This window comes from Danio rerio, chromosome 22 (assembly GCF_049306965.1).
Source record: "Danio rerio strain Tuebingen ecotype United States chromosome 22, GRCz12tu, whole genome shotgun sequence".
Lineage (NCBI taxonomy): Eukaryota > Metazoa > Chordata > Actinopteri > Cypriniformes > Danionidae > Danio > Danio rerio.
Genome location: NC_133197.1, coordinates 16,806,479 through 16,833,167, shown reverse-complemented (window position 1 = coordinate 16,833,167; position 26,689 = coordinate 16,806,479). Strand labels below are relative to the sequence as shown.

The 26,689-nt window shown below is 35.9% G+C and overlaps 1 protein-coding gene across 5 annotated transcripts in view; it reads right to left on the bottom strand.

The window, feature by feature from the left end:
- Positions 1-25,843, bottom strand: part of frem1b (Fras1 related extracellular matrix 1b) — a 73,818-nt gene extending 47,975 nt beyond the window's left edge. For 4 of the 5 annotated variants that reach the window (XR_012397400.1, XR_012397401.1, XM_009296245.5 and 1 more), the window contains exons 1-16: positions 25,530-25,843; positions 25,329-25,427; positions 22,691-22,974; positions 22,369-22,463; positions 19,445-19,725; positions 18,157-18,356; positions 17,162-17,485; positions 15,741-15,849; positions 15,534-15,665; positions 5,963-6,307; positions 4,377-4,519; positions 4,101-4,297; positions 2,447-2,537; positions 2,187-2,354; positions 234-442; positions 47-140 (exon numbers count right to left, since the gene is read on the bottom strand). Coding sequence is in view for 3 of the 5 variants with exons in the window: in XM_009296245.5 (XP_009294520.1) it covers positions 47-140; positions 234-442; positions 2,187-2,354; positions 2,447-2,537; positions 4,101-4,297; positions 4,377-4,519; positions 5,963-6,307; positions 15,534-15,665; positions 15,741-15,849; positions 17,162-17,485; positions 18,157-18,356; positions 19,445-19,725; positions 22,369-22,463; positions 22,691-22,924 (2,622 nt within the window). In the remaining 2 variants the exon portion in view is untranslated. 5 annotated transcript variants of the gene reach the window in all.
- Between the last annotated feature and the right edge of the window lie 846 nt (positions 25,844-26,689).

Below are 26,689 nucleotides of genomic sequence, written 5' to 3'. Positions count from 1 at the left end.
TGATAATATGATGCTGAGTGTTAAAAAGCAATGCTATTTGTTTTACCTGAATTAAAAGTGCTCCATGTGCTGAGTTGATTCCGTCTGTGATTGTAAGTCCAATGCTATCCTTTTGGGTCTCAGAGTCATCATGAATGTATCTATTATTATAAAATAGGGTTAAAATAGGGTAGACATTTTCAACAGTATTTTCCGGCAAAGAGTTTGAATCTTTTTTTCAATACCATTCATACCTGACCCTCAATGCTTTGAGGTCCCGCAGAGTGAAGCTGTCTCCTTCTAGCATGGCCGTTCCCTGCAGCTCCAGCCGTCCATGTTGGGGTTTGGTCTTCATGTGTATCCTGAGCTGATCTTCCGAGCTGTCCACATCCTGAACCAAAAGATGCTCCTCCATCAGGAAGCTACCACCACCTTCCTCAACCCTCAGCAAGTTAGTAAACATCTATTAAATAAGTTAAAAAACAAACTTGCTTAGCATTCACACTGCCATTTATATGATCAAATTATTTTGGTCTCTAAATCAATGAACATTTAACTCTTAACGCTTCTAACTAAAGCTTTAACGCTTGAACTATCAGATTTCTCTGATGATTGGAATGGATTCTAGCAGGCACACAATATGACGTTAATTTATTAATTTCTTAGATATTTACTGTAGATCATGACGTCAGGTGACCAAAATTCAATGTCTAGCTAGCGTCTAAGGACAGTGTTATTTTGAAGACAATAACAACATCAAATGGCTGTTGGAAAGTGATAAAAATCCAACGTCAAGCCAACATCTTAAGCCAACATCGTATTGATGTCAAATACTGACATTTATTCATCAGGTATCGCAGCAAAAATCCAACGTCTGATAGACGTCATAGTGGTAACATCCACACGTCAACCTGTAACATCATTAGAAGTTGATATTTTGTTGTTTTTAGGTTGGACGTTGGACATTGACGTCGGCCTGACGTTGGATTCTAACGTCAACCCGATTTCATCTCCAAACAAAATGCAACATCCCAACAACATTAGGGTACAACGTCAATCTGACGTCATGTTGATGTCCTGTGCCTGCAAGGATGGATTTTTGTCATGTTATGTTTACAGTTTAGAATTAGGCTTTGAGGGTCGTATTTTATAAAGTAATTACCCTAAAGATATTATAACTATCAATCTTAATCAGAATTGATTATTTATTTACAATATTATAGTGTATAATTTTTTAAGAGTTACCAGACTACCCATGAAGGTGCATACCATACCTTCTTTTTGTCTTTCTTTGTTTGAAAGACATGTCTAAACAAAAGTTGTTTTTTCTGTCAGAAAGTTTTGTTAATTATCTGCACGCATATATTTAAAGCACAGGAAAAAGTAGCGCATGCTCAATTTGACCATTATGGCCATTCAATGTCGGAACACTCCTAGCCCTTTTGTTTGTTTTTTTTTTTTTTTTAAAACAACGTTAGGATGAAATAAATAAACATTTTGGAAATGTCAAATTACTTTTGTTATAAGGGTTTATTTGAACAAAGCTACACAATTTGTCAAAATTGACTGCCTCAGTAGTTAATAGTGTTAAGTCAATGTAATTTAAAAATGCTTAAATATTTGTACTCTAAAATAAAAATACTGAATAATAACAGTAAAAACAGCATTATTTTTTTTGTGTCTACCACAAATATACTCACAAAAATGTGATGCTCTATCAACAAACAAACAAACAAACAAACAAACAAAATATTTTAAATATACTGCATATGTTTTTGGGCAGCACGGTGACGAAGTGGGTAGAATGATCACCTTACAGCAAGAAGGTCTCTAGTTCAAACCCGGCTGGGTCAGTTGGCATATCTGTGTGGGGTTTGCATGTTCTCCCTGTGTTGGTGTGGGTTTTCTCTGGGTGCTCCACTTTCCCCCACAGTCCAAAGACATGCTCTATAGGTGAACTGAGTAAGCTAAATTTTTGCTATTGTTATATCACTTTAATATTTTAGAAGAAAAAAGCACATTACAAAAAAAAATTTATTGTTATTTTTAATGTTCGAAAACCAATGCTCTAATAAAAGAGCCTTTCCCAGATCTACCTATTTGAGTCCTCTAATAATTCATCCCAACACACTACATTTTAAGAATCGTGTGCTCTAATAACAATGAAAATCACAAACTAGCGCTAACGAAAAGATGAGTGTGCTCACTTCTGGGGCCTGGTTGTCAACAGGCGTGACTGTGATGTTGAAGGTGAGTCCTGTAAGAGCGCCGCCCTGATGGTCACTCACAGAAAACACAAACTGCACAAACAGAGGCTCAGGCCCAATATCCTCTATTGGAGGCATGTATGCCACTTTGTGGTGGTTCACTGCATGCTGCGGACAACAAAAAAGAGAACTTACAGAAGAGGCAGCAAAATGATATTGTACATTAATAAAGTGCAACAATAAAGGGATATGATTCAGACCTGGGTAAAGGACTTCAGCACTGGAACCATAGCATCTTTTTTCATTGCATTTGTGCTGTCAGTATAAAACAGCCTGCCAGCATCTGATAACCTGAAGTAATACAAGGAGCTCTTAAATGTATTAATATTAAATCATAGAAAAAAATTGGCGGTCCCATGAAGTGCTTTGAATATACAAGACAAGTCACTCGTATAGTTTTGAATGGGAAAAAGTGTAACAGTCGATATTGCATGAATATGAAGTATAGTAGAAGAGCCAAACATGGATCGCTATAGACTGCGGGGAGGGGCTCGGACCAGACCAACAGATTTTGGCCCCGTTTACACTAATGCGTTTTGGTTTTAAAACACATACGTTTTGCTACTATTACGCCATCCGTCCACACTACGCCAAAGTTCTCGAGCACCGAAAACGGAGCGTTTTGAAAACGCTGGAGAGGCCGTCTCAGTGTGGATGAGGAAAAACAGAAACATCTGAAAACAGAGGCGGGACTGCTGAGATTCGCTACCTGATTGGGGCTTTTGTGTCATTGTGTATCCTTCCCTTATTCATCAAGCCCTTATCACATGACTTTAACACATGGCTTTAACGCTACCAGAAGACAGTACTGTTAACAACAACATGGAATTGAGAGCGTTGTTTGCACTATTGTCTGTTTTAGGCGCCATTGTGCTGTTATTCATTTGTTACGTTTAGTAACAACTCGACCTCGTCGTCTGTTCACAAAAATAACTCTCTTGCTTTCTTTGCCATCGCGTTTAATGTTCAACTGGCGTTTGTTGACTAACAATAACCAAATGCCAAGCAAGACGCATGTTTTCTGTTTATACTAGAACACGCATGCCCAGAGTTCGCGAATGGTCACAGGATATACGTTTTTGGTGGCGTAGTGTGGATGGAGATATGTTCAGAGACGCTAGGTGAAACGCTAGTGTGGATGCGGATCGTTTTTGATCTAAAACGCCGTTTTAAAATTAAAACGCACTAGTGTAAACGGTGCCTTTGTACGATTCGAACGTTTAGAAATGAAACTAAAGAGACATTTGTTGTTTAACTTTATTGGTGATTCCCTAAAAGAAAATTTAATCGTAAGCTTGGTGATTAATTTTGGAGAATTTGATGTTTCCTAATTCAAACAGAATGCCAGAGCATACTGCTTGAGCATACAGCCCAAGAGCCGGTTTAAAGATGGCCACCGAGTGAAATGACATGCCTTAAAGGGACTTTGTTGGAAATGTGCAAACATAAAGAGAGTGTGGGAAATAATGTAACTTCTCCCCTTTATAAAAAACAATAAACAATACCGTTTCATTTTTATCACTGCTCTGCCAGTGAGAGTGGTTAAGCACAAGCGCATCAAATGACAAGTGTCTTGAAGTGGGCGGGGCATGTCAGATACTAGAGAGCATTTCATTGGTCATGATTTGATGAAAAACTAAAGTATGAGGTGACGTGGATAAAACCGTTAATCCATGTTTATGTTATTTATATATCTGTTTCAAATCTCCTAAACGCAATTTTTTGGTGTGTACTAGCTTATAGATATCCTACAAACTAAAAACACAGATACTAACATCTGAAAAAATCTATTTTAATTTCATGAGACCTTTAACCTAACTTTATTAGTGCGATTAAATATTATGATATGCATACCTGGTGTTTCCTGGACTGAAGCAGGGGTGGGTGATCACATACATGAGGTCAGTATCCGGGTGCTCTGTATCTCTGAAGTGCAGAAGGCTCTGAGTGATGTAAACAACTTCCGTTTCCTTAACCGTGATGGAGCGAACCGTTCCAGAAACTTCCACAGGCAGCTGGTCCTTCACTGGAAACACGTGGATCACCACAGTCTATACACAGCAGACATTTCTGTTACAAATGTTCACACTGAAATGGAATTTGGTGTGAGAGCAGATGCTGGTCATTTACATGTCTGTCCGACAGGTTTGGAGGCTGATGGACATCTGAGAGGATGAAATCAAACGAGTCCTCAAACACTTCCTCTCCCGAGTGCTTGTAGTAGATTAGCCCTTGGAAAAGGTCCCTCTGCAGGAAACTCTTGACTGGGAGACCTGGTTGACAAGACACAATCTAATGCAAATCAACTCAGATACATTTATTCATTAATTTTTCTTCGGGTTGGTCTATGATTATCAGGGGTCGCCACAGCGGATTGAACAGCCAACTATGTTTTACGCAGCTTATGCCCTTCCAGCTGCAACCCAGTACTGGGAAACAGCCATACACACTTATCCACTAAGGCCAATTTATTTCACTCAGTTCACCTACAGTGCATGTCTTTGGACTGCAGGGGAAACTGGAGCACCCTAAGGAAACCCAGGCGAACATAGGGAAAACATGCAAACTCCACACAGAAATCTAGGACTCGAACCAGCAACTTTCTTGCTGTGAGGCGACAGTGCTAACCAGATACATTCAAAATATAATCCATATCCACTTTTTTCCACAAGTGACTACTGTATTTCAAATTATCGGTCGCACGTCTGGTTTGGAAAACCTCCAGCCATTTCAAATAATAAGGTTGTGCTATAAATAATCAATATCAAGTGTCTTCAATAGAGTAATTAATTACTTATTATAATGACTTTAATTACTATGTCTGATGAGTAACTCAGTTACTCAATAAGTAATTTAACTACTTTACTTGAAAGTATTTAAAATCTAAATGCACAACAATTGAAATTAAACTTTTAATGGCTTACATTTTCGCCAAGAAGGACCTTTTAGTTTTATTAAACATGTAACACTTCATAAATAATAATAAATATGAATAATACATATTATGACAGCTTGTGTTATAAATATTATTATACATATTATAACATAGCCAAACAGCTTGTGGAAAAAAGTAGACATAGAAAGTATACGTGCATATAGCCTCGACTACACCACTGCTAAGAACCTAATTTTTGAATCATTTTGATAAATGTTACCTTCTTTAGCTTTAATAATTCTGCAAAAGATATTTGTATTTTGCTACAATGTTGAATTTATTTACAGATTTAAATGTATTTACAGTGTTTAAGGCAAGTAGATATTAAGTAACTGTAATTAAATTACATAAAAATGAAAAGTAATCGCTTACTTTACTTTTTTGCGGAAAAAGTAATCTAATTACAGTAACTAGTTACTTTATAACTAATAACACCCAACACTGTCCATATCCTAAGTGAAAACTGAGGTGTTAACATTATTTTAAAATGCCATTAGCATCAAAAACATCCATGTATTTTTAAAGTTCCTTTGTTTTGTTGTTTCAGATCGTTTTCTCCTATTACCTCCTGCAGCACAATAATATTCAAAATCTGTCGTAATGCTGCAGAAATACTTGTGTTAAGATTTTGGGGTAATTTATGCTTTGCTGTAAGTAATAAAATATTAAATGCATGCATGAACAGTGAGGAGAATAACGTCATCTAATTGTACCTAGGTAAATTTCAGTATTTACGCAAAGCATCGTTAGATTTAGAATAAACATCTATAATTAAACTGACCTGGTTCATGTGGAGAAGACTTCTTAATCAGCTGTCCAGCTCTGGGAAAAGTAATCAGCTGATACTGAATGTAGTCGTCGCTGGAGTCCAGATCTGAGGCCATCAGCATGTACTCCTCCACCCTAACCGTGCCACCTTCTTGCACCTCGAAGGCCACGTTGTTGATTAAAAAAGGCGGCGTGTCGTCTTTGGGAAGGATGTAGATGGGGAATTTATGTCTGATGCTGTGGCGGCCATCTGTGATTCGGAAGACGACGTAATCCCTGGTGGTGTCGCTGTCCGAGTGATGATAGACCACAACGCCCTCTCGGAGATCCTTGACCTTAAACATGAAGCCTTTTCCACCTTTGGATGAATAAGAAAGGACTGGTTATGGAATAGAGTACAGGTCTATTTGAATGTTTTATACATTCAAAGAGATTCTTGACTTCACTCTTAAATTCTGTTTAAGATATTTTGAAGAATGTCAGAAACTTGTAACCATTGACATACATGGTATGAAAAACAAACTATGGAAGTTAATAGTTTTAGGTTTCCATTCATTCATTCATTCATTTTCCTTCAGCTTAGTCTCTTTATTTATCAGGGACCACCACAGTGGAATGAACCGCCAACTTATCCAGCATATGTTTTACACAACGAATGCCCTTCTAACTGCAACCCAGTTCTGGAAAACACCCATACACACTCATTTACACACATACAAAACGGGCGATTTAGTTTATTCAATACATCTATAACGCATGTCTTTGGGCTGTGGGGGAAACTGGAGCACTCGGAGGAAACCCACGCCAACACAGGGAGAACATGCAAACTCCAAACAGAAATGGCAACTAACCCAGTCGGGACTCCAATCAGTGACCTTCTTGCTGTGAGGCGACAGTGCTGACCATTGAGCCACCCTATGTTTTAGGTTTTGAACATGACAATGGTGAGTAAATGATGACCATTCAACATTTGGATTCAGGGTAATTTACGCAACAATAATGTACTAAAACAGAACAGTTTGTTATCAGTATTAGATCAGTATTATGCATGAGTTCCACCATCGTTATTTTTGGTTTTCAAATCCTCGGTCATGCCTTGAAATACACATGCTTGAGGTCAAAATTTCACAAAATAGCATTTTTTTTGTGTTGTGAATTTTATTTTTTTACATTCAAAGTTTCAGTTTTTAGGCCCCCCAAATGTGTATACTGAATTACCAAAATAAAAACATGAAATCAATTTCAGTTTAAACCACTCTGTAAAACCCAACAGTCAACTTAATTAAATGAAATGAGTGTAGTTAGGGCGAGGCAGTGGCGCAGTAGGTAGTGCAGTCGCCTCACAGCAAGAAGGTAACTGGGTCAGACCTTGGCTCAGTTGGCGTTTCTGTGAGGAGTTTACATGTTCTTCCTGCGTTCGTGTGGGTTTCCTCCGGGTGCTCTTGTTTCCCCCACAGTCCAAACACATGCGGTACAGGTGAATTGGGTAGGCTAAATTGTCCATAGTGTGTGATTGTGTGTGAGTGTGTATGGATGTTTCCCAGAGATGGGTTGCGGCTGGAAGGGCAACCGCTGCATAAAAACTTAGATAAGTTGGCAGTTAATTCCGCTGTGTCGACCCCAGATTAATAAAGGGACTAAGCCGACAAGAAAATGAATGAATGAATGAATGAGTGTAGTTTACTCAAAATTGACTGAAAGTCATTTCTACTCATTTGAAAAGAGTTTTGAACGCAGTGTTGATGGTAATGAGTTAAATAAAAACCTCATTACTTCAACTTAAATGGAGTAAGTTCACAGTACTCATATAGATTAGTTTTTTTTAACTCAAATGGTTTGTAGCAATCTGTTTCCTTAAACGGTTTGAGTTGCCTTAACTTACTCAGTTGGTTTGAGTTGTCTTCATTTATTTTCATTCATTTGCTCAAATTGCTTCATTTACTCAAATAGATTAAGTTCACAGTACTTATTAGGATTAGTTTTTGAACTTAGATCATTTGAGGAAACTGATTACAACAAACCATTTGAGTTACTGTAACGCTTTGGGATTTACAGTGGAGAGTTGTTTAAATATCCCTAAAGCAGTTAAAGGAATGGTTCATTCAAAACGAAAAAATCATTTACTCAAACCTCACTTGTTCTAAACTTGTTGTTCTAAATGCATTCTTTATTGTGCTGAACACAAAAGAAGATATTTTGAAGAATGTTGGAAATAACAATTGAATTACATAGCATTTGAAAGTCAATAGTTTCAGCTTTTCGCTGACTTCAAAATATCTTCCTTCATGTTAAACAGAATAAATTTGAAACCACTTCAGAGTGAGTAAATGGGGATAAAATATTCATTTTTGGGTGAACTATCCCTTTAAACAACTTAGGGGTGAACGATCCCTTTAAGTTAAGTACACTGTAATCCCGAATAAGTTGACAAAACTCAAAAAATTTGAGGTAATCAGTTACGTCAAATTTTTTAAGTTATGAAATTATCTATTTTAAGTAAACAGAAACATTAAGTTTTGAGTTTGTTGTACTCATGCAAGACACTTCACCTAACTTAAAATACCCAAGTTACTCAGCTTATACGTTTTAATTGCAATTAACTTAATTGTTTTAATTTTTCCAAACTTTAAATACTTAGTCACCCAGCTCATACATTTTAATACCAATTAACTTAATTGTTTTAATTTTTCTAAACTTTAAATACTTAGTAACCCAGCTCATACATTTTAATACCAATTAACTTAATTGCTTTAATTTCTTTCAACTTTAAATACTTAAATCACCCAGCTCATACATTTTGATAGCATTTTTTAAAATTAACTTCTCCATCGTCAGTTTCACAAATAAAATAAGGCATTCGTTAAAAAAATAATAAGTGCACATTCTGTGAAGTGACTCGTTTAGTGTAAACTACACAGAAACTGTATATATATATATATATATATATATATATATATATATATATATATATATATATATATATGTATATATATAGTTGAAGTCAGAATTATTCGCCCCCATTTATTTTTTCCCCCAATTTCTGTTTGACGGAGAGCATATATATATATATATATATATATGTATATATATAGTTGAAGTCAGAATTATTCGCCCCCATTTATTTTTTCCCCCAATTTCTGTTTGACGGAGAGCATATATATATATATATATATATATATATATATATATATATATATATATATATATATATATATATATATTCAGTCTTGGTTGAACTATGATTCTGTCATTTACTTATTCCAAACCTGTTTAAGTTTCTTTCTTTTCAGTTGAACACTTAAAAGGTTATTTTTGACCAAAAAAAAAAAAAGCTGAGACCTGTAACCACCGATTTCCACAGTATTTGTTTTCCAATTAGAAAGTCAGTGGTTACAGGTTGTCAGCTTTACTTAACTTTTGTGTTCAACAGAAGCAAGAAATTCAAGCAGGTTTGGGACAAGTGAAGAGTTAGTAAATGACAGAATTTTACATTTGGACAAACCAGCCCTATATATAATAAAATGCACCCTTACGAATTAAAGGTAAATAAATGTTTTGAAGTTACTACCCCAGAGACAGTCTTTATTAAGTAAAAAAAAAAAAACAATCAACTCATTCTTTAAGGTTTCCATGCTACGAGACTTTTTATTTTCCATCATCCATGCCAAGCAAAACTTTTTGCACAACTTCAAAGTCCTTTACTATATATTATGTGAAGAACATACATTAATCCATACAAGACAAGAAAGGTCTGGAAGTGTGCTGTGGGTGGTGTCCAATTCATTCTTCAGGACAACAGAGACCCTCAGTGAATGCAGGGCCAATAAAGCATCTTCAGTCAGCAGGATTATCAATCTAAAAATATAATTCAAGGATATTAATGTAAGGACAGTATCAAAATGACTGAGCCAATATTATATGATTCATCAACTATCCGTGATTACAAATATGTTAAGTAAAAGTTTTCAAAACTTTCATCTTTTTATTAAACATGCCTAATTGTGAAAAGAATGAATGAAGTCTTACCAGGGTGTTCCTAAAGAATCTTAAGTCACGCTCACGCAACAAGACCAAAAGACCTCTGATAAGAGTAGTCCGTCATGAACTGACATCATGCAGTTCCTGGAAATCAAGTATAATAAATGATGAATAAATGATTTTAAATCAATTAAAAAAAAAAAAAAATTCAAATTATATTTTAATGTATACTTTAACACGTGACCCCAAACATACCTGCTCATCATAAGCCTTTAAAAGATTAGCCAGGGTATCTGCTGTCTTGCCAGTTTTGGATGCTGTTTGCCTTGAAATCGTCATCAAATGAAATAGGTGGTGGTCCAGTTGTGCAAAGAATTTGTGGGGAAAATTCTCATTTGTAACATGTTGGTACTCTGCAAACAGCAAAAAGAAACAAGAGAGAATTTCATAAAACAAACCCACACCACAAAATATACAATTCTAGAAAAAAATTTATTAATATTATTATTATGTTTCATTTACTTATCTATTTTTTACCTCAGATAAAAAATCAGGTGTTGATCAGATGTTGAAAGCAGGATCTTCATGTTGTAAACTGAACTCAAGGTCTAGCTGAAGTTTCACTTTCCTTGTAGTTCCTATCTGTAGTCAGCAACACCCGACCTTCAATTCTGTAAGTACACAAAGTCACAGTGTCATTTAGCTGAGAGTGGAAGTAGTACAATTGCATGATGTCTAACGTTAACCTCCAAAACGGTTAGCAATAGAGCTGATTATCATGTTAGTTGCTTTGATTTGATGAACACAGATTTAATTTAAACAGTATTGAAATTTCTAAAACTGAATAGGACGACAAAGAAATTTAAGGCCTGATTTTAAAAGCTAGAAATAACAAAACTTACCTTATTGTCTAATGATAGTGAAAATATATAGACTAAAATACTTATATTTTAAGATATAAATATATTTTAAGCTACAAAATTTGCACATCAGAAAACTATGTCTTGTTTACCACGTCTTGAATATTTTGTTTTGTTATTATTTTATTTAATAACATAATTTTGTATTAATGTGTTATAGATATGCATACTTTGTTTTTTAGGCTGTTTATATTCTCTCCAGAGTAAACATTTTAAAAAATAGATTGAAAAAAAAAAAAACTTTTATCATACCTTTAAAATACATTTGACCTAAATGACATTTAAACTCATTTAACTGATCGCATTAATCAGGTAATCATTGATATGCAGAGATGTCGTCTTAAGCGCGAGGAAATATTAAGTGTTGATCAGTGCTGGTGATTGAGGTAAAGTTAGTTTTATATTTACACATTCAGACTTTCTCCTTAATAATATAATTTCAGAAAGGTAATTTTTGCATATTCTTAATGGTGAAATCATATTAGCAGCCAATGACTTTCAAAGTACAACATTGTTCAGTCAAAAAAAATAGTGCATTTAGTGTAATGTTGTTTTCATGTCATACTTGCATGTGATTTCAGAACGAATAGACAAAGTACCATGGTAAACAATTTATGGAGCGAGTCACAAGTTGTTACTAAATGAATGTATGAATATAAAACCAACTTTATCTCAATGTGGTAGTGTAAATTGAAGCTCTGCTCTGTACCTGCTCAGGTGAGGAGCGCAGCTTAAATGTTCTCCGTCAGGCTATCCTCATACATGGATCAGCAAGCAACAAGCTGCGTGTGACAGAGTTAAGTTATGAGACTACGTTTTTGCGCGTCATCAGAAAATACCGTTAAGTGTTTAGGCGGAGATCATTTGAGTTATGATTAACGTTATGTTTCTTGCGCTTTTCGTTTCCGAAGTGCCTACAGATTGCAAAGATAATACCACATTCACAGACTGGATGGAGTTCAGCGCAGCGCCATGATATGCGGTTGTGAGAGCGCGCGTCTCCATGACAACTTCAGCACAGGCTGAGAAATGGCATACTCGCGCCAAGATTTAAATTTTTTTGAAAAATGTAATCTGCCGATTTTAAATATTTTTGTCTTTATCACACTCTGTTAAAATTCAGAGTTAACACGTAACAACTAACGCTAACGTTGCACTGATTCTAACTTTTTAAACAGCAATGTTAACGTTAGTTAGCAACAAGTGAGGCTAAACATGTTTTCTGTAATGTACGACATGTAAACGCACCCTGATTAACTCTACATTACATTGAACTGTTACTGTGATTATATTAATTAAAACATACATTTAATATTTCTTGGATTTGTAAATATTTTACTTACTGTAGTGTGAAGCGAGGCCGATCCGCCATCTTGAAAAAAACGAATGAAGCATGAGCACGTACGTGAACCTGGATGACGTCAGACGCAAAATCACTGGGCTGACAGATTTTGAGTTAATGAAACTTTAAAGAGACATTTTGTATAAATTAAACCCAGCAGAATTGTTCACCTTACTTGAAAGATTAAATTTTTTCAAACTCAAAAATAAGAAAAAGTTCTAAATACTCATCAAGGTTAATTAAGATAAACGTATGATTTACGTTTGATAATGATTTAAGTTAATAGAACTCAATTCAATTAATTAGTTACAGCATTAGGGTTTACAGTGTAGACAACATAATCAGATAATACTTTCAAAGCCATTTGTAATATCACTCACAGGCTGAATGTAATTGTGAAAACTAAGTTTTGTTTGCGCCTGGAGGCAGAAACGTTGGCTCCGGCTTTTCCCCATTGCGAAAAAATAAAAAGAAAGATGGCGTCCTTCCCAGGCGATGGCTGCTGCCCACCGTGAAGCCGAGCTTCTCCTGCTTGCCAGGGAGACAGAAGGGCAAGGTCACCAGACAGATTGAATGATGACTGGTTGCACAGCAAACCTAATTAGCAACTTTATCAGGGGGAATCGGCCACAAGTCCAATGGAGAAACAAGGAAGTAATTGGGCCCAAAGGTGGCTGTGGGCAGCAGGCCCAAAAAAACAGCCTCCATATAGATACTCGACGCAAGAGGACACTGGGCGGCAGCTTTCCATTTGGCCGAAGGCTGACTGAGGACTTTCCCAAGGGTCGGAGTCCCTGAGTTTCAGGTCAACGCGAGCAATTCCCAATCCTCGTCCGGGTTCCCAAGAGAGGCCGGCCCATTTTGGACCAGAACTCGCTTTTCTGCTCAATCGTCGTGTAGTAAAATGACGTGCTTTTGGAAGCTAAAGTTGTGGGACGACTCTATTCTCAGCCAGAGGGATCACAAAGTGACACGTCAACACGTAAACACCAATTAAATGAAGGGTTTGGCTTGAAGCGGGAGCTGCTGTTTGAGTAGGCTGGAGGCTTCTGCTGATCAGGTGGTCTTCTGTCAGGGACTGACACAATGGGCCTGGAAATCCTCCAAACCAGGAAACACAAAAACAACTCACCGCAGCTTCCAAGGGAGAACACATGAAGCAAAACGTCACATTCAATCCCTAAAACTGGTCTGCTCCTAATTATAAAACCACGGATTAAAAAGAAAAGTTCACCCCAAAATTAAGACTCTACAGTACGTAATATACTAGCTAACAAGTTTGTCTTTGATTTTTGGGCCGTATCATTTGAACATCATCTCTATTGAAACTCTGGAGAATTTCCTTGAATTCAAATTTTCAGTCAAGATTGCCACAAGTCAGCTAAGATGAGCCAACGGAGGGGAAATTACAATTTGAATCTTTATACTTTTTGGCCTGGAAATCCTCCAAAACAAGAAACACACAAAATAAAAACACAGGAGCTTCCACAGGAGAACACATTGAGCAAAAGGTCACATTCAGTCCATAAGATTGTTCTGCTCCTACTTATAAAACCAAGGATTTTACCCAAAAATTAAGATTCTACAGTACCATCATTTACTGGCTGACAGGTTCAACTTTGATTTTTTTTGGCGTTATATTTTAAACATCATCTCTTTTGAAACTTCTGGAAAACTTCCTTGAATACAGTGTTTCACTCAAGATTGCCACAAGTTTGCGAAGACGTTCCAGTGGAAGAGAAATTACATTGGTATGAATTTGGCCACAAAAAATCAAAGATGAACTGGTCAGCCAGTAAATGATGGTACTGTAAAATCTCAATTTTTAGATGAGCTTTCCTTCTAAATCCTTGGTTTTACAATCACATTCAATCACCTAACATTGGTCTGCTCCTAATTATAAAACCAAAGATTTTTAGCAAAAGTTCACCCAAAAATTAAAATTCTACAGTTCATAATATTGTCTAGCTGATTTTTTTTGGCCATATAATTTAAATATCATTTCTATTGAAACCCTGGAGAATTCCATTAAATTGAAATTTTCAGTCAAGATTGTCACAAGTTTGCCAAGATGAGCCAACGGAAGTGAAATTACATTTTGGATCTTTATACTTTTTGGCCTGGAAATCCTCCAAATCAAGAAACACACAAAATAAAAACACAGCAGCTTATACAGGAGAACACATGAAGCAAAACGTCACATTCAATCCATAAGATTGTTCTGCCCCTAACTGTAAATGCAAGAATTTAAACAAAATGTTTACCAAAAAATAAAAATTCTACAGTACCATCATTCACAGGCTGACCAGTTTGTCTTAGTGATTTAGTCTTAGATCTTTTGACTATATAATTTGAAAATCATTTTGGATCCCATTTACTTCCACTGCCCTTTTGGGGAAAATGATTTCTTTTGGAGAATTCCCTTGAATACAACATTTCAGCCAAGATCGCCGCAAGTTTGCTAAGATGATCCAATGAAACAGAAATTATGTTGTGATTTGGATTTTTATACTTTTTTTTTGGCCAGGAAATCCTTCAAAACAGGAAACACACGGCAGATTCCATGGGAGAACGCGTGGAGCAAAACATCACATTCAATCCCTAAACTTCGTCTGCTCCTAATTATAAAACCAAGGATTTAGAGGAAAAGTTCAACCAAAAATTAAGATAGAACAGTACAGTTTTCTAATCTAAACTCAATCCCAGTGACTACAACAGCTTTTGGGGTGCAAATTCTAGAGCATTCCCTTTCTAGAATACAAATTTTTCAGTTAAGATTGCAACACGTATGCTAGGACAGTCCAATGTAAGAGATATTTCTGTGATGAATTGGGGACAAATAAGCCATCGATGGCCTGAACCTAAACCTGGACAACAAATAAAGTGCAGTTAAACTGGCCTCTATGCTATTTGTTTATCTCAGAGATGTTCATTATTGGTCAACCAACTCTAAATGTTGTTTTGACCCTCCTTAACTTTAATGTTTCTTTTGGTTGAAAATCTCGAACATTCCTTTGAATAAAACCGTTCAGCCAGACACATGATTGTCACCAGTTTTTAAAGCTTGCTAAGACGGTTCAATGGGAGAGAAATGACCTTGTGTTGAACATCTGTCATAAGTCTTCACAATCTGCTTCGTTCAGGCTCAATGCAAACAAAAGTCTGCTGGAGTGGAAAGACATCTTTGGTGGACGGCCTATGGCAAAGTGTCGCTGAAGCATTTTACACCTGATTAGCAAAGCCATGCAAGACATATGTTTCTTCAACGATGCTCACAGGATGGATGGAGAAGAAATGAACGAGCGGGTTTGCACTTAAAAGGTCATGGGATGGAATTGGCTTACCTCTAACACTTAAGTGTCCATTAAGTGGACCGTCCATTGCGATCAAGGTGACGGCGTCAATATTGTCCTTATCTACAATCTGTAGATGCTCCCATGTGATTGGTCTGGATTGGCCTTCCAGCAGATCCAAGCCTGTAAGGATAAAGGTGTTTAGCTTCAGTCTGATTTAGAAGAGGGTTCGCATGTGCTGGTGGGCTGTGAATGTACCCATATTCCAGGAGACTCGAGGTGCGTTTGTCTCTGCAGTGCGTATGGAGATGTGCATCAGGATAGGAAGACTCGGGGCAAATGAGCCATCAATGGCCTGAAATTCAACCTGGATGAAAAATGAAAGATCACTAGAGTTACATTTGACTGAGTTTTAGGATTTTTTTTCTAAACACTGTAAAATGTGCAACTAGAACCATAAAGAGCTTTTTATAGCCTATACAATGTGTCTTTGTTGATATAAATTAATGTATGGTTCATGAATTTATGTTACAACTAGTTCATTTAAGTGTTAAAATTGTTTTGACACTCTCTAAAAATGCTGGGTTCAGCACAAGCTATTTGTGTTGGGACAACATGAAGGAATTAAGCTATGTTATTAGTTTTTACAAATTTGAGTAGATTGAGCATAAAACAATTAAGTTGTCCAGAATATTGTGCACAATTAACTGCTTGTGAGTTTGCATGACAATCTTTTACTGACACTGAAGAAGGTACAGCACACGAACCACTATTTCACCAACTCTGCCTCTCTCTCTCTCTCTCTCACTTTAGACATTTGACCCACTAGCATGTTTGTGAGGTAACCATGTCTGTAGTGCGAGTTTTCTCTATAGCATGGTAACCGCGATACGAGAGCCAAAGGACCGCAGAATGATTAATAAGTGACGTTACACCAAAACTCCACCTGTTAATATCAGTTGGTATATATGCTGCAGTCAGGAAAAATTTGAGTGAATTGCGAACCTGAATATAATTCTTGTATTGCATTGAGGTAACGTAACCCAGAGCTCTGTCCTCGAATTATTCATTTGTATCTAATAAATAAGTTATATTTTTGAAGAAAACCCTCTCCTAACTTTTTTTATTGAACACGCATGAAATTGACTTGATATTCCGACAGCATATAGACTGTAACTGTGGCTGTTCTTTCCACTTCACTCATCAGTGAACAGTGCTGCCAGTTTTAGAGCCAATCACAGTCCTTTCTGTTGAGCGGGTGAAGACAATGACCAATCATAAGGGTGTAAGAACTCACTTGACAATGCAGAATATTTTTTTTCAACAGGTAAATTTAAGATACAGGTACAGTCCATATATCTTATTGCATGTATTAAAGGACAAAATTGTATTACAAAGAATATATAAATATATTTATAGTTTTTAATACAGTTTTTTTTCTTGTGTTGTGAAGAAAAAAATCTAATTGTGTATGGAAAACATCGTCAATGCACCGTGATACACCAAGATATCCGAACCGAAGGCATGCTAATCGAAACCAAACCGAATCGTGAGACCAGTGGTTTACACACCTAATATATATATATATATATATATAAACACTAAGCTAGGCTGACAGACATGGTTTTTGATCAAACATATTTTTTATTTCCACTAACAGAGTACTATTCTTCACCAACCTCATAGTTCCTCCTGGCTGTATGACTGCTGTTTGGGGGCTGGTATGCGATTTTCATCTCATTCAGGTCTTGCCATGAGAAGGAGGAGGCCATTTTAGTGTGATCATCTAAATGAGTTATATATCCTTCGGCTGGAGGTTTGGTGACACTGAAAATGAGCTGGTCCTGCGGTGTCTCGTCGTCTTTGGCATCCAGCGCAGCGGTGCTCAGAGGCGTCAGGATGAACTGATCTACCTCCAGGATGAAGGTGGACATGAAGGCAGCGTGAGGCGGCTGGTTCTGCATCGCCCCCTGGATCAATACCGGTAACCAGACACTCTCGGTCTAGGAGAGAAGGTGATCATTCAGTGTTGTGCTTTGAACATGATTCTGAGCAGGCATGGGATGACAACCAGTGTCAAGGTTTACCTTTGGTTTGGAAAAGTCACGGTTTTAGAACCGCTAAAATTTTCTGTTGTTCCGTTCCTAGGATATATGTACATTTTTATGTGCTTTTTTACAATTATTTTATTTTGGTTTTTAGGGCAACCGTATCTCCAGCGAAAAAGGACCCTCCACATCAAAAGTTACTGGTCAACCCATGATTCAGGAAACATTTAGAAAACAAATCACTTAGGATTAACTTCCAAGCATGTTATAGACCCGAATAGTGCAGAGGCTTACTTTAAATCCACAGGAAAGAAAGATGTCCAAAGATGCCTCTTCAAGTTGTGAAGAAATCTGTGTTTTTATAACTAATGCAGACAGCAGAAGTCAGTGATTTATTTTAACTATTCAGCCTGATATGTTTACTGTTCTAAAATATTTTAAACGTTTCTTAAAATAAAATAAATTGTGTTCAATGAGGGAAAACGTTGTTGTTTTTTTACCCAGACATTTAAAAGAAACATATTTTAGAGCAGTAGTCACTATACCTTAATACCATGATACTTTAATCCGAGGTTATCATAACGGATACTTATATTGGCCCATAAATAATTTTGAGGCTGTTGTACCTCTAGCAGGGCTCGGGAGGTCTGGTCTCGAAACTCCAGCCGGACTGGGATGTAGTCAATCTCAGGTGAAGGAGGACTGAGATGCTGGTACTTCAGACCTGAAGAGAGGAATTCACTGCAGTCGGTCTTCAGGAACTCCACTTGCCTTGTCTTGAGGTCACAGGCTTTATTTCCAGGGCAGGCGATTGCAGTGTGACGTCCTAAACAAGTGTGAATGCAGATGAGAAGCTGTGCTTAAATGTGTGTTTAAGTTAGTTTCTACTTTAAAAAGAAAAAAACATTGAATTTACTGTATATGCATCATGTAGTGTAACCATTAAAGTTTGTTATCTTTTTAAATTAATTCTTTAAATATTATCTTTTAAAAGTTTTAAAATATATTTTCATAAAAATGTGTATTTTGGGAGAGTAATAATACAATACATACATTGTATAACTTTTCTATGTACAGTTGAAATCAGAATTATTAGCCCCCCTGTTTATTCCCCCCCAACTTCTTAAATGAAAGAAGATTTTTTTCAACACATTTCTAAACATAATAGTTTTAATAATTCATTTCTAATAACGATTTATTTTTGATTCATCTTTGCCATGATGACAGTACATATTATTTGACTAGATATTTTTCAAGATACTAGTATTTAGCTTAAAGTGTAATTTAAAGGCTTAACTAGGTTATATGGGTAACTTGGCAAGTTAGGGTGATTAGGCAAAAAAAAAATCTTAAGGGGACTAATAATATTAACCTTAAAATGTTTTTTTTTAAATGAAAAACTGCTTTTGTTCTAGCAGAAATAAAACATTTTTTTACTTTTTTCCAAAAGAAAAAAATGATAGGAAATACTGTGAAAATTTCCTTGCTCTGTTAAACATCTTTTTGGGAAATATTAGAAAAAAATCAACATCAAGGTCAAATTATCAGACACTTTTAAGAAACATTGACAAAAATATTGGACAAAAAAACGTTGACAAAAAAACGTTAACCAAAAAAGTCATTGACAGAAAATCATTGACAAAAAAGTTGAAGAAAAAAAAAAAAGCTGACAGAAAAACATTGACAAAAAAAAAAAAAAAAAAAAAAAAATCGGACCAAAAAAAAACTGACAAAAAAACACTGAAAAAAAAAACGTTACAGAAAAATGTTGACAAAAAAATAACGTTGACAAAAAAACTGTTAAAAAATATTGACGAAAAAACGCTGCTCTTTTGCCGAACTGTAAAACTTTGTCAGTTGCACCCCATAGACATTGATCTGACAAAAAAAGCTTCATTATGCACTCTGTAATACCTTTTCTTGGTCCAGCCTCAGTGTCCACCATTGTTCCAGACTCCTCAACCACCAGCTGACCCAGTGCTGGAACACTGATCTCAGAGCTGAGAAGACGAAGCGTGCAGATCACATCTGGCTGGGTTTTAAAGGTGAGAACGCTGGCGTTGATGGCATTGGAAAGGCCATAGAACTCAGGAACCACCAGAGGGACATTTCCAAGCTCTACAAGGCTTCTCTGAGGCTCAAACACACGTACCTTCAGCAACATAGACTCAACAAAAGTCTCGGTGTCTGTAAACCTGCATTGAAAAGAACCACCTATGTTATGGAAATCACATTAGACCTCGGAAATGGCTTTAGCAGCTAATTGCAGTTACAGAAATAAATTGTTGGTTTGGACAAAGAAGACGACCACACAATGTTAGTAAATCTGAGGGCTAAATTTGAGGTGTAAAATGCTGGCAATGGATGGCAGCTTAAACTAAATGCTAGTTAGGAAAGAGTAAACTAAAGACTAACTAATATATATTATTAATTATAAAAATAATAATTCTCCCAGAACTGGGTTGCAGGTGGAAGGGCATCCGCTGGGTAAAACATGCTGGATAAGTTGGCATATCATTCCACCGTGGCGACCCCTGATGAATAAAGGGACTAAGTCGAAGGAAAAGGAATGAATGAATGAAAACATGTAACATGTATAACAATAATAGCGATCTAATCCAGGCAGATCCCTGGTAAACACGCATATTGCTACGAACTTCAATTCTGTCTCCAAAGAAACTACAAGTCCTGTCATGCACCACACACACACACCTGTTCCAAGCCTCCTTTGATTAGACTCACACAGCTAAAGCTGCTCATGTACTGATTACACTCACATATATACGGCTCACTTTGCCACTCTTATTGCTGAGTCTTGTTATACTGTCATTGTGAACATTACAATGCGGTTTCCATGCATTGCCCTCTGTTTTTGACCATTGCTTTGCTTTGTTTTGTTTGTTTATTCCTGTCTGCTGCCTGCCTTTGACCATCCGCCTGTTCATGACCACGTCACTGGATTTGCCTGTATACATCTGTTTGCCCTTGTATTGACCATTGCTTGCCTGACCATCCTGGTAATAAACCTGTTTTAGGAATCCACACCTCCGTTGTCAGCGTCCCATTCACATTACAATACTAATAATAATATCAACAATAATTACAATTTCATAGGAGGGCTAATAATTTTTAATATTTCAAATTTATATATAAACCAAAATAGAAAATGAACCATAATAAAATTAAAAACTCATAAATTGTTAGATTTAAATACTAAATTAAACTAAAAATAAAAATTATTCTTGACAATGTTCCCTTAGAAATTATTAGTTGTTTTCAGTGTTATAGCTGAATTTATCTTTTTTGATAAACAAAAAATCAGGAATTTGTTAAATTATTAAAAAGAAAACAGTTTACATATCAACCCTCTCGTTTTTGCAGAGAATCTCTCGCATTTTACCATTCTATCCCATTATCATTCCGTTTCAGTATTTTTCTGTATTTCTCCCATATTTTTTAATCTTTCTAATAAAAATTGAAAGTAGCATCAAAGAGCCGATCACAAATATGATATAATTCAAAAGCTGTTCAAAGGAATTATGCTTTTGTTTTATGTTGGCTTGAAAGCATGTTGAAATAAATATATAAAACTGTCTGCATTCACTTTCTTTCCATTAAACCTGTGCGTTGACCGTCGCGCTTCCTATGCAACGACTGACGACCGTGCTCTGTATAACAACACTGTTGCCAGATCGGCTTCTGTACATGCAATTTAAAGAGGAACGAAATCAGACACTTTGGGATTTGGGTGTTTTTAAATACACTTAATAAAATGCAAACATGTCCGTGCTCATGAGTTTTATTTTAAACACAAATAATTTTGTCTTAAATGAGCATAAACGGTTACGGTTAAGTAATCGAATGCTTTCATTATAGATCTGTGCATTGTTACCAAACAAAACAGTGTATCAAAATTAGAGATTTCCTTATCTTCACTAAATAAATATAGTAACATTAATCAATTTTTAAATACAGTGAATAAAAAGAGAACAAGATTTTATAACTTGATTTAATTTCTTGTATAGGTCATTGATTTTAATAGGCTAAACCTTTTATTTTATTTTTGATATTTTCTAATGTTTGTATTCTGGTATCTGAAGCTAATTTCCTCCCAATATTTGTAGCGGTTTCAGCGAGGCATATATAGTTTGGGGTCATTTTCGCAGTTCTTCAGGGTAGCTTTGAGTTTTTTGTTGTTGTTGTTTGTTTTTTTTTTTTTACATCCCAATGTTGAGAGGTATGATTTTACCACAATTACATATATATATTAAGTGAAGAGAAGATCACGAGAGAATCACATGCTTATCATTGATCACAGCTGGTCCCGCATCAGCTCACAATTGATCAGATGAATCCTAAATCACTTTAAATACCCAGAGTGGTAACTAGTGGCCCAGTGATTATCACTGTTGCCTCACAACAAAAATGTCTCTGGGTAAAGTCCTTATTAAGCCAGTTGACATTTCTGTGTGGAGTTTGCTGGTTCTCCCTGTGCTCAAGTGGGTTTTCCTCGAGTTCTCCGGTTTCCTCCCACAGTCCAAAAACACGCAACCCAAATTAATTGATCATACCAAACTGATACCATAGCCGAACTCTTAGCAAGCATACATCTCTCCTTAGCCATCCTATATCTGTCATTAGCCAGAAATAAGTAAGGGGAGTTCTACCTGAGCTTCCCTCATGCCCTGCAAACGGGAGGGAGCCCAGGGCTTGAGGATCTTATAAGTTCAGGGCTCTCTCCTGGGACAGCATGCCAAACAAGCTTTATCCATCATGAGCTAAGTGTGAACTCTTGAATGTGTGTTTGCATGAATGACAATGACCGTGAAAGACTGTACCTGTAGACTCTCAACATGACGGTGTCTTCCTCAAGAAGTGGACTGCCATTGTGGACATACTTCACCTCATCTGGAAAGAACTGGCAGTCGAAAACCTGAAAAACAGTTCATTTAAAAAAAATTTACTTCACAAAAGGTTTTCTCAGAGATGGGTTGCAGCAGCAAGGGCATCTGTAGTGTAAAACATATGTTGGATAAGTTGGCAATTCATTCCGCTGTGGCGGCCCCATATTAATAAAGGGACTAAACCGAAAAGAAAATGAATGAATGAATGAATTTCACAAAAGGTGGTAAAGTACCAATCCTGGGTTGTTTTTTTTACCTGTGGAGTGAGTTTTCCCACTCTTTGTGTGATGGGTTCATTAAGCACCACTTCTACTTTACAGGCCTCGGATTTGTGATCCATGTGGAACTGAAGTTCGTTGGCTGTGATGAACACAGATTGTCCTCTGGCTACTCGAATAACTCGATTTAACTGCACTAGACTCGAAGCTTGGACATGTGACCACAGGTGACTCGAGGTGAGCACTGTTAGAGCGAGGAAGAAAACCCCCATCTTTTTGGCCTTGATCGTCTTCTTCAGATGAGTAGTCTTGATTCAGTATACTGAATTAGGAAAAAATGTAGAATTATTGCACTTTTTGTTAAACAGCAAAGTAGTCATTTTATTGCTTATTGCCCAATTTTGTGAGAGACACACACATTCTCATTCTGCTGAGCTTTTGATTTCACACAATTCCTTCATGTTGTCTCAACACTAATCAACACTTAATAGTTTTTACAAATTTAAGAATTGAACATAAAGTAGGTTTCCTCCTCGTGCTGCAGCTTTCCCCACAGTTCATGGACATGTGGTATAGGTGATATTGGATGAACAAAATTGGCAGTAGTGTACAATTGTGTGTGTGAATGCGAGAGTGTATGGTTGTTTCCCAGTACTGGGTTGTGGCTAGATGGACGTCTGTCGCGTAAAATTTATGCTAGAATAGTTGGCGGTTCATTCTGCTGTGTTGACCCCTGTTAAATAAGGGACTAAGCCGAAGGAAAATGAATGAATGAACATAAATCAATAACGTTGTAAAAATAAGCATTGTGTTGTTTTAACTGACTTTAATAAATAGCAGTTTTTGAGTGTTGGACCAAAATCTGAAAACGCCAGCAAGTGAAAAAAAATATAATTTGTAGCTATATTTTTTTTGAAAAAACATATTTTAGAAATGTATTTCATTTGGTGTAATTTGTATCTTAATTTTAATTTATCTATTGTTAGTCAGTTATCTATAAACAAGAATAACGAACAACATTTGAGGTGAAGTGCTTCCAAACAAGTCCACTATATATACGGCAAAACATAAATTGCTGTGAGATTGTATTGGTTTGGTAAATAAAATAATAATCTAACCTAAATAAAATTTAGGTGAAACATTGACAGTTACAGAGAAGCCTAAATTATACTGTTTTCAATATTTGTGACAAATTTGAATAAGCAGAAAATGCTTTTGCAATGTATTTGCAGCACTGAACATGTTCCCAGATTACCTGGGATTAACAAACTCTGTTGAAAGGATGAGAGAATTCAGAAACTCGTTGTGAGAATGAAGATGTCTGCATATTTGTGCCAGTCTGTCAGATAAAATGGCTTAAAACACCGTAATACTTTTAAAAAGGTAGCTAAAGTTTGCATAACCAATGGCTGATCTTATCCACCAGTAACCAACCCACAAGTAAATATGCAGCATATTTTTTGATTACCTTACCAGTGCATTGATGGCAGCATCCACTGATATAACAGAGAAATTATGTGCTCCTATATTGCACAATGTCACCCATGTGACGGAACTCGACGTGAAGAACGAGAAAAAAAATTAAACATGCTAGACTTTCTGCGATAGTGTCATGAGGCGTTGCAGGCATGTTATTGTTTGTTGTGAACTATGCCACATAACACTTTAGTGTTTGACGATTCAACGATTGAATCTTTTGTCATTTGTTGTTTACGAGTCCCCACGACACCCTGCATCAAGGAAATTGCGCTGAAATCATGAGAAATTTATGTGATCTGACCGGGGTTTTAATAAGTGTTAGAACAGGCATAACACCATTTTTAGTAGAAAGTAAGTTTGTAAGATATAGAATGTAAGATAGAAAAAAAAAGATAAAATAATTTTTTACAACTTATTTTAAATACATTACATTTTATTTTCGAATTGGTCACACTTTATTTTGATGGTGCGTTTGTTGAATTTAAGTTCCATTGCATCAATATTCCAAATAATTCTCATTAGATAAGTAGACTTAGGGTTAGTGTAAATTGACATGTACTTGCAAAGTTTCTTCTAGTCAGTTAAATGTCTTTTGAAGGAGCAAATTAAGCAGATAGTCTACTAATATTTATATAGACCATCAAAATAGTGTTGCCTTAGAATTTTACAGAACTTCTTCTTGCAACTTCAACTTCATCTTTTAAAACAATGTTGAAGACCTATTTTTACTCCCAAGCCTTTTATCAGCTGTGTGTATTTTCTTGCTTTTGTATCAGTTTGTTTTTTATTTGTTTTATTCTTCTTACTTTTATGTTGAGCAATTTACTTACTAAGTATTGTAGAACTTAAATGCTTAAACTTAAACTTCTATTGCATAGACAAATAGTTGTCAAAACTCTCAAAGATCTTAAAATGTGCAAACTTTGAGTTCAGATTTGATTCCACTGCGAGGGTTAACAATCTACAATCTTACCTCACAGTGCAAACACGCTCTCTCGCATGCTCTTGTAAATGTTTTGACATTCAAGCAACAATAATTCATCCAAACACTTTTGCTAACTTGTTGAGTTGAATAAAGAAGTCCCGTAAAGGCTATCAGAGAAACTTTGCTTTGCAAAACCACCAAGAATTCAGCTCTGCTTGTAAATTCCTTCCTATTTCGCAGTGTTTGAACCACAAAAGCCATTCTCAACATACCTACAACTGAATCCACAGCAGTTTCTCCAGTGAATGTGGTCTAACAGAGCAGTTCAGTCGTCCTGAAGCAGCATAGCTTTACCACTCAGCCTCCCCCTACTGAAAAAAACAACAAAAGAGCTGTTAACTAAACACAAACAGGCCCTGAAACACAGATAAAGAACAAAAGCCACCAGAATCAATTGTTTTTTTGCATCCTACCTTCAAACTCAGCACTAGAACACAGGAAAAGTGACTCAAACAAAACTCCCGAAACAAACAAAAAAAAGCTTCGTTCACAATCCCAGATGTTCTTTATTCCCTGAAGATGGAAGGAGTGGAATTAGCAGCGCGTTTTCAATTTTTCAAATGTCTGAGAGGAAACGCTTTAATGTTTTATGGCCCCTCGGCTTTCGTGGAGAAGGAAATGGAAGTTGTGTTTTGGTTAGTGCATGAAACAGAAGTTTAGGACAAAGGTGTTTTGACAAACTGCGGCTGAGGCTGCTTGCGAACACCTTCCTCTTGCCCTAAAGACTGACCTGCGGGACAAAGACATGCCTCTGTCCTGCTGTGAGGCTCAGACTGATCAATGTGGGCTGGTCACTGTGCAGAAACCCCCGCTGATTCCTCATGGTGCTAAGAAACTCACTCGCTCTGTGTTTTTTTTAAGGTTTTACCAAGTCATTACTATAGGAGGTTGCAATTAGGTGTCAAAACATGTATGTAAACTGATGGAACAAAAATGAGAGTAAATAAATAATTTGGGACATTTATTATAATGACAAGTAAATAAGAATAAAATTACCTATTTATTTTTTAAAATAAATGATAAATATTTAAAAAGAAATAGGAAAAAGGGTAGCTGTACATAAAATAATGTTGGACATTTATTACATTAAGAAAAAAATCTGAAAATAAATACTAAATAAATATGTATATATTAAATAAAATAAAGTGGACAGAAATAAAAAAAATACAATTTATTGTAGTTAATAAACACATCTGGGAATAAAATCAAAAATGTAATGAAATAGGAGAAAATAATTAATAATAGGAATTTAATGTATCAAGACAAATAATAAATACTAATAATAAACATTTGTATTATAAAATAAATAATTCATTGTTTTATTAGTTATTAATAAAACTTTTTTAAAATTACAGAAAAATAATATCATGAAATTTATCAAGTGACAGTAGACATTTACTGTATTACACTAGAATAAATGTCCCTCCTAACTTTTAATTTATAAATTTCTATCAAATATTTTTAAATTGTTCATTTATACAGTTTATTCTAAATAAATAATAAAAATCTAATCTCTGATCACAGACATTATCAAAATCACAAAATATCTATAAATATTGATCACATTTATTAA